Source organism: Propithecus coquereli, unplaced genomic scaffold (assembly GCF_000956105.1).
Source record: "Propithecus coquereli isolate 6110/MARCELLA unplaced genomic scaffold, Pcoq_1.0 Scaffold193, whole genome shotgun sequence".
Lineage (NCBI taxonomy): Eukaryota > Metazoa > Chordata > Mammalia > Primates > Indriidae > Propithecus > Propithecus coquereli.
The window spans coordinates 2,242,204-2,250,508 of NW_012144190.1; the positions used below are offsets into that span (position 1 = coordinate 2,242,204).

The 8,305-nt window shown below is 51.8% G+C and overlaps 1 protein-coding gene across 2 annotated transcripts in view; it reads left to right on the plus strand.

Moving 5' to 3' along the window:
- The window catches only part of VRK3 (vaccinia related kinase 3), a 48,571-nt gene extending 42,181 nt beyond the window's left edge, over window positions 1–6,390 (plus strand). For both annotated transcript variants that reach the window (XM_012643107.1, XM_012643108.1), the window contains exons 14-15: window positions 3,566–3,725; window positions 6,040–6,390. In XM_012643107.1, coding sequence (XP_012498561.1) covers window positions 3,566–3,714 — 149 coding nt within the window. In that variant the 3' untranslated portion in view covers window positions 3,715–3,725; window positions 6,040–6,390. The remainder of the gene's footprint in view (window positions 1–3,565; window positions 3,726–6,039) is intronic.
- The last annotated feature ends 1,915 nt before the right edge of the window (window positions 6,391–8,305 follow it).

Consider the following 8,305-nt stretch of genomic DNA (forward strand, 5'->3'; position numbering starts at 1 on the left):
TTGTATGAATATACCGTAATTCATTTAACCAGTTCCTCATGGAAAAACATTTAGATTGTCTCCAACTTTTTGGTGGTATAAACACTTTCCTCCTTTTTTCCTTTATTGGGTTTTGGTTTAAATGCCACCATAATATTTGCTTATAAAATAATTTAAACCAAACTGAAATGTGTAACATAAAAAGTAAAAGTTCCTGTCCATTCCCAGCCCCCTCCCCCGTCGTACTTTCAAAAGTAATCTCTGCTAACGTTAACAGTATGGTGAGTGTGTATGTCGGTTATCCACTGCTTCACAACAAACCCCCAAAATCATAGTGGCCTAAAATGACCTGAGCAGACATTTCTCAAAAGAAGACATACAAATGGCCAAAAAAGAAATGAAAAAGGTTCAACATCACTAATCATCAGAGAATGCAAGTCAAAACCACAGTGAGGTATCATCTCACTCCAGGTAGGAAGGCTATTACTAGAAAGACAAGAACTAGCAAAAGGGAACTCTTACGTGCTGCTGGTGGAAGGTAAACTAGTACAGCCACTGTGGGAAACAGTATGGAGGTTCCTCAGAAAGCCACAAGTAGAACTACCATATGATCCAGCAACCCCACTACTGGGCTTTTAGCCAAAGAAAAGGAAATTAGTATATAGAAGAGCTGTCGACACCCCCATGTTTATTGCAGCACTATCCACAACAGCTAAGATACGGAATCAACCCTAGTGTCCAGCGGCAGATGAATGGATAAGGAAATGTGGTGTGTATGTGCACAGTGGAATACTGTTCAGCCGAAGAAAAGAATGAAATCCTGTCATTAGTGGCAACATGGATGGAACTGGAGGACATTACGTTAACGTGAAATAAGCCAGGAACGGAAATTTAAACACCACGTGTTCTCATATGCAGAAGCTAAAAAAAAGTTGATCACATAGAAGTGAAAAATAGAACAGAGGTTACTATAGGGTGGGAAGGGTAGGGAGGGATTTCTTAAAGGATATAAAATTACAGCTAGATAGGAAGAGTAAGTTCTAGTGTTCTATAGCGCTGCAGGATGACTATAGTTAATATACATTTTCAAATGGCTAAAAGGAGAAGATTCAATGTTCCTAACACAAAGAAATGTTAAGTGTTTGAGATGGTGGATATGCTAATTACCCTGATCTGATGACTGTACATTGCATGTATTGAAACACCACTATGTACCCCATAAATATGTACAGTTATTATGTGTCAATTAGAAAAACATAATGGGCTAAAACAACCCCCATTTTATTCATTTACAATTCTTTGGGATAGCAATTTGGGCTGGGTTCAGCCAGGCAGTTCTTCTGCTGATCTTATCAGGGGACAGTCGTGCCAATGCAGCCATCTGGTGGCTCTGCTAGAGCTGGAGGGTTCAAGTGGCTCCTCGCTCTCCCGTGTGGGATGGGTGCTGGCTTGCCACTGGCAGGTCTAGGAGGCCTCAGCTGGGATGACTCATCTCTGCTCCACCAGGTCACGCATCGTCCAGGAGGGTAGACAGGGCTGCTTCACATGGTCGTCTCAGGACAGCTTTCCCAGAGGGCAAGAGTGGAAGCTGCAGAGTATAGGACATACCTCTGCCACATTCTCTGGATCAAAACAAGCCACAGGGCAGCCCAGACTCAAGAGGTGGGGAAATAGACTCCACCCCGGGATGGGGAAAGCTTCGTGAGGGCTGGTCTCAGTTGTTCATACAGGTACGAGAGGAGCTGTCACCACCACCTCCACAAACAGCCTCCACAGTCTGCTGCGGGTACTTTTTCTACATATAGAGCAAACGTAAATATGCACACATATTTTGTTTTTTATAAAACTATTTTTGTTTTTAAGAACAAAAATGGTCTCACCCTACATACGTCTTGTTCAACCTCTTCTTGCTGTTTTCACTTAACCCTGAGGCTACTCTTCCGAGTCCTTCCTTATACATAAATCCACCGCAGCTGGTTTTTTTGACAGCTGCGCAATATTCACGGTTTGGCTACAGCATAATTTGTAAAGCCAATCCCTGTTACTGGATATTCAGATTGTTTTCGTTTGGGAGGTGTTACTGTTGCTGTCGTTTGCAACACCCCTTCTGAAGAGCTTCTGTGTTACTCTCTAAACTGCAGGCAGAAATGGACACACAGAAACAAATAGTTTGTCCCCTCTGGCTGTGTAAGGGCTCATTTTTGAGTTACTTTAACTCCCCAGGTTCAAATCATGGATCAGCTGCTCAAGTCACGCTCCCCTCGGGGTCTCCCTCTGTAAAGGATGAGCCTCACGTGTTTTAAGCCAATCAACGGGGGTTGGAGGTGGGGCGGGGCCGGCTCCCCTGGTCCTGCAGTCAGAGTTGCCCGTACCAGCCCAGGGACCTTCAGTGGGTAAATGCGCCCCCGCTGAGCCTCGGCTTCCCCGTGTATAAAAGGAGGCCAACACTAGCCCCACCGCCAGGGTTGTCCCAGGGACTCAGTGCAGAGCCCTCTGCACATTGCTGGGCCCGGCAGGTGCTCACAACTGCTGCAGCCCCTGACGAACCGTGCTCCTGCAGACTTGGCCTGAGGCAGATACTCCCCAAGCAGGGGCCATTGTGGTGATTGTTGTTGACATCATAATTGGCACTTTTTTTTATACCTAAGCTTACACCTCACAGTCCAACAATCGGCACTTTTATTTTAAAAGTGTGACAATAGTATTGTGCTCGTTAAGGGGAGAAAAGAGAGAGAGAGAGCCTTTACTTTTTTTTTTTTTTTTTTTTAAGAGAGACAGGGTCTTGCTCAGTGGCCCAGGCTGGAGTGCAGTGGCACGATCATAGCTCACTGTAACCTCGAACTCCTGGGCTCAAGCGATCCTCCCGCCTCAGCTTCCCAAAGTGCTGGGATTACAGCTGTGAGCCTCTGCACCCGGCCTGCCTTTTAAAGTGGCGTCAGTAAACTGTCCTGCAGGCTGGCCCACCTGTTTTTGTACTGCTAGTGAACTGAGAATTGTTTTACATTTTTAAAGTGTTGAAAATTTTGGAAAGAAGAACAGCATTTCATAGCCTGGAACTTACTTGACATTCCAGCTGCAGCGTCCTAAGTAAAGCGCGCTGGCGCTCAGCCACGCCCATGCGCTCAGGTGTTGTCTGTGGCTGCTTGTGTGCGACATCGGCTGAGTTGACCACCTGGCCGGCAAAGCCAAAAAAATTTCCTGTCTGGCACTCTACTGTAGAAGTTTCCTGGGCCCCATTTACACAGAGGTAAATGACATTACTAGTTGGGATTTCCTTTAAAACCGTGCAGGACGGAGAAGCAGCAGAGGTTTCCGTGAAACGAGATTGGCTGAGGTGATCATAGTTGAAACTGAGTGATGGGTCCTTGGGTGTCATATCATGCTGGTGCCTATGTTTGCTGTTTTCAAAATTGAAAGAAAAAAGTTTAAGTCCTCTGGCAGTGCAGGGCAGAGAGGAAGCACTGAGCAAATGCGCACTGTTGCCGAGACCCTCGTGCCCCCCAGAGCCTTGCCCGGCCCCCCCCCGGGCACAGCGCCCCAGGCTCAGGGCCGGGAGCACCTCTCAGGCCTCTGCCTTGCTCCACAGAGACCCTGCAGGAGTTCCTGAAGGTGGTGATGACCCTCAAGTACGACGAGAAGCCACCCTATGCCATGCTGAGGAACAATCTAGAAGTCCTGCTGCAGGATCTGCGAGTGTCACCCTATGACCCCATTGACCTCCAGATGGTGCCATAGGTGGAATCCAGGTGCGAAGAGTTTGGGGGTCATAACCCCTACCCGGCCCCCACCCCAGCCCTGGCCCAGGCGCCAACGGATGTGTCCCAGGGGCCGTTCCCTGATCACACCAGGGCCCAGCTTCCCAGTTAGATGCTGGATTTCTCCACAAGGTTCTTGAACTTTCCAGACCCCAGGAATGGCACGCAAATAGCAGAAACCCAACTCAACTTGGCTTTAAGAAAAGGGGGGTTGATTGGCTGTTGTAGCTAGAACATTCTAAGGGGGAAGCTTCAGGCATGACTGGATTCAGGGCCTCAAAATCAGCATCAAGATGTTGTTAGCTGTCTCTCACCTTCTTCCCCGTCCCTTTTTGTGTCCATCCACCCTCTCTCCCTCCGGCCTCCCACCCATGCGCCTGTAGGCTCCGCTTTCCTTTGTGCTGCCCTCCTCGTGCCCGCTCCACACGCAAAAGTCAGCCGCTGTGTGCCCCGTGCCGCGCCCTGCTCCTCTCACGTCACAGACCCTCTTCCGCCCCTCCCTCGTTGGCACAGAACGTCCCCAGTCTTGTTCCCAGCAGCGCGGTCCTCCGCCGCGTGCGTGGGGGACACTCCTCACAGCCAGTGCCTGGCGTTTGCTGGTCTCCCAGGTTTTCGTTTTGCAAACGTTGTGCTGCCGTTAACACGCGCATGCACAGCCTGGCTGCCGGCGCGCGTCTGTGGATGGAGTTGCCGCCGTGGCAGTGACAACCAGATCGCTGTCCGTCAGGGTCGTGCCTGTCTGTGCTCCCACGAGCCCCGTGCGAGAGTGCAGGAGTTTTTGGAAGGATGAAAATAAACCAAATTCACAGTAAACTGTGGCGAGGGCGCAGGGATGTGTCCGGAAGGAGGGGCCTCCCCAAGCCCCTCGTCTCTCCGTGGAGTTGTCATTCCTCAGTGCTTTGTCCAACTCAGTCCCCACACCCCAGGGACATCTGGCAGTGTCTAGAGATACTGTTGGTTGTCATGGCTCGGGGGAGGGTCCTAGTGGCATCTGACGGTAAAGGCCGAAGATGCTGCTCAACATCCTACGACACCCAGCACGGCCCCCACCTCTGCCCCCCAACAAAGAGTCACCAGCCCCGTGTCAGCAGTGCCGCTGTTGAGAATAAATAGCATCTCCTCGGGTGGCCGCCCGTCTCCCTTTGGCGGCACTTGGATGACGAGTGCTTCTTCATTCTCGCCGCCTGGCTTTACCTCCAAGGCTGAGGATACGAGATAACACAACGTGCAAAGCACTCGGCACGGCGCCTGCGCGCAGAGCACTGCGGAAATGCCAGGGTCGGGCGTCTGTCTCTGTAGCGGGGAGCGGTAGCATCTGCCTTAACCAGACACTCTCCAAAAGCGACGTCGCGGCCTCCTCCTTCCCCGCCTCTCCAGCTCAGCAGGTGGCTCGTCCTCCGCCCTCCCAGTTGTCCAGCCCAGACACCTTGGGGTCCCTTCGGTGGCTGCCTCCAGGTCTCCAGTTCCGGATGAGGCCAACTGCAGTCACTTGTCCTGGTCACCCCCTGGCAGTGAGCTCCGGGAGGGTGGGGGCGCGTCTGTGTCTGTCGTTTCTGGTTTCTGGCGTGGCAAAGGGCAGAGGCTGCCTCCGTGTTTGTTGACGGAGCGAGTCCAGGCGTCCCGCCGGCGCCACCCATCTTAAGTGCCTTCCAGCCCACCCGGTCCGGTGGACAGTTGAGCCTGAAAACTTAGCAGCGCCTTCCAGGATCACCGCCGTTTCAGGCCTGCTTCCTCCCCGGAGGCCACTCTCTCCGCAGCACATCTGTCCCTTGGTCAGGAACTTCACGTGGAGATGCCATTTTGGGAGCCCAGTGATTTTTGAGTGACTTGAAGATCATCTTGCCTCTGCCTTAGGGCAGCCCTTGCCTCGGCCTGCACGGCTGGGCTCCCTTCCTCGCCTCGCCCCCGGTCCACGACGCGCCGGCCACACCGTCCTCCCTCCAGCTCTAGACCAGGCCGGGCTGCATCCCGCCCTGGCACCTTTGCACCTGGCCTTCCGGGCTGTGGACGCTTCCCCCGCCCCCGAGGTCACGCAGCTGGCTCCTTCCCAGGTCATCCCGTGAGGCGCCGCGTGCCCACGCACTTGCCTGTCCTGTCGCCTGTTTCCTGCGCAGCCCTTGTTCCCGTCTGGAGGGAAGCACGTGTTTAGTTCGTGCTGTCTCCTCCCCCTTCTCTACGTTGTAAGCCCGGCAGGGGCTCCTTGTCCTCTTGTTCACAGTGACATCCGGTGCCTGGCACGTGGAAAGGGCGTGGAGGGTGTTTCTTGAACGAATAAGATGCTAACAGCCATTTTGTTATTTTCCAGAACTTTCAGTTTGCAGTTTGCAATAGAAAAAAAAAATATGAAGCAATGTGACTCAAGGCTTGCTGTTTAATCACAGAGAAGCTTCTAGAACAATCCCTGGAATGTGCATTCCTGCCACTTGTTCAGACGATGCTCACCAGTCTGAGTAGTGCCAGGGAACCCGGCAGCTACCTGCAGCTAATGTGAAGTTCCTCCTTTCGACCGGCCCTGCCTCTCCGCTGTCGTCCCCAGCCCGCCGCTGGGGTGTGGACGGAGAGGACCCCGACTCCCAGACGGGGCTGCCCCGGCCCCACAGGGGGACCCCTCCTCCCATTAGCACCACTGTGCTTTGGTAATAAATTGTCTTTGTGGAGCTTGGGGAGTCCAGTGTCTGCAAAAGTAGTTATTTTTGGAAAAGTTTACCTCCTTTTTTCCTCATTCATCTGTCCCTTCAGACTTTCATCCGAGCATCCACCCTTTCGTTCTTCTATTGAAACTCTCGTGCACACGCTCATCCACCGTTCTTCCGCGTGTCCGCCCACCCGCCCTTTCATCCGCCCTTCCATCCACCCACCCACCTTCTCATCCGCCCATCCACCCCCCATTTATCCCTCCAGACCTTCATGCACACGCCCATTCACCCAGTCTTCCATTTGCCTCGCCATCCACATTCCCCCAGCCCCCCTTTCATCCCTGCGTCCCTCCCTCTGTTCATCCATTCTTCCATCCATCCATTCGTTCACTGCTCATTCTTCCTTCCCCTTCCGCTTCCTCTCCTCCGTACATTCCTTTCGTTCTGCAAGCATCACCAGGTGCGTCTTGTGCAAGTGCTCCGGGACAGCCACCGTGCTGCGTGGAGAGTCCCCAGGTGGACAAGGCATCCCCAGGTCCTTGTGTTGCTAATGTGTACAGCCAGCAAAAGGAGACGGTATTCAAAGGAGACAGCTTTCTGAGGAACAGACACGGGGCTGTGCTGGAGAGGGAGGGGCAGAGGGATGGGGCTCCTTTGGGCAGAGCCTGGGCACAGAGAAGGGGCAACAATTGCAGTTGCTGCTCTAGGGCTGTTTGAATGTGCTGCATAACATCATAAAACGTGGTGGCTGAAAGCAACAATTTATTATTTCTCACGATCCTGTGGGTGACCTGGGTTCGACTGGGTAGATCTGCTCTACGAGGTGTTGGGACTCATTTGGCTGCAGGCAGCTGGGAGATTGGGCTGGAATGTCCAGATGGCCTCTTCCCCGCCTGGCACGCCCCCTGGAGTGCCTTGAAGGGGCAGGTTGGTTGGACTTCGCTCTCCAGCAGGGTAGTTAGACTTCTGTGGAGGCTCAGAGCTCCAAGAGAACAAAAGCAGAAGCCAGCCAGGTGCCGTGGCTCACACCGGCAATCCAAGCACTCTGGGAGGCCGAGGCAGGAGGATCACTTGAGGTCAGGAGTTGGAGACCAGCCTGAGCAAGAGCAACACCCCGTCTCTGCTAAAAATAGAAAAATGAGTCGGACGTTGTAGCACATCCCTGTTTGAACTGAGCGATTAAGGGGTTTTTAGGCTTTGTTGCCCTTCAGTATTCTTAATTCTCTTGCGTGCAAGACCCCACCGACTCTAAGAAATGAAACTGAGAGAATCCTCAGTTATGTGACACACTGAAATTGTACTTTAATTCTGAAGAAAACGCCCTCAAATTTCTTGACTTTTGAAATAATCCATAGTTTGTCTACCAGTGAGATATTTTAAAAAATAATAATCCATAGAGGGAAACCCCATTCTATTTCTTTTTTATAGTTTCCAATATTTGTTTTACAGGATTATGCAAATTTCGAGAACAGAAAGCAGTGCTAAGTGCGCCTTTGCTTACAAGAACTCGTCAAGTGTGTTAAAGAATTGATGAAAAATGTGTCTCTAAGTGTCAAGGCAAGGGACCTTCCTCTCAAATTAGCCGGACATGGTGGCGCATGCCTGTAGTCGCAGCTGCTCGGGAGGCTGAGGCAGAAGGATCGCTTGAGCCCTAGAGTTTGAAGTTGCTGTGAGCTAGGCTGACGCCACGGCACTCTAGCCTGGGAAATCAAGAAATTCTGGATTTCTCAAAGGGTATAATTATTGCAACATTTGCCGCGACTATCTTTTGAAAATATTTTATCCCTCGACACATTGGATTCTTTTCTGTAGACGTTACTAGACACCGTAGCAGCAGGAGCAGCGCAGTGTTGAAAGGGAGACAACCATTGACAACAGTGCTAGTCGGTGGACACCATTTTCAAAAGTCGTTGATCAAGAGATGGAACCTGGGCC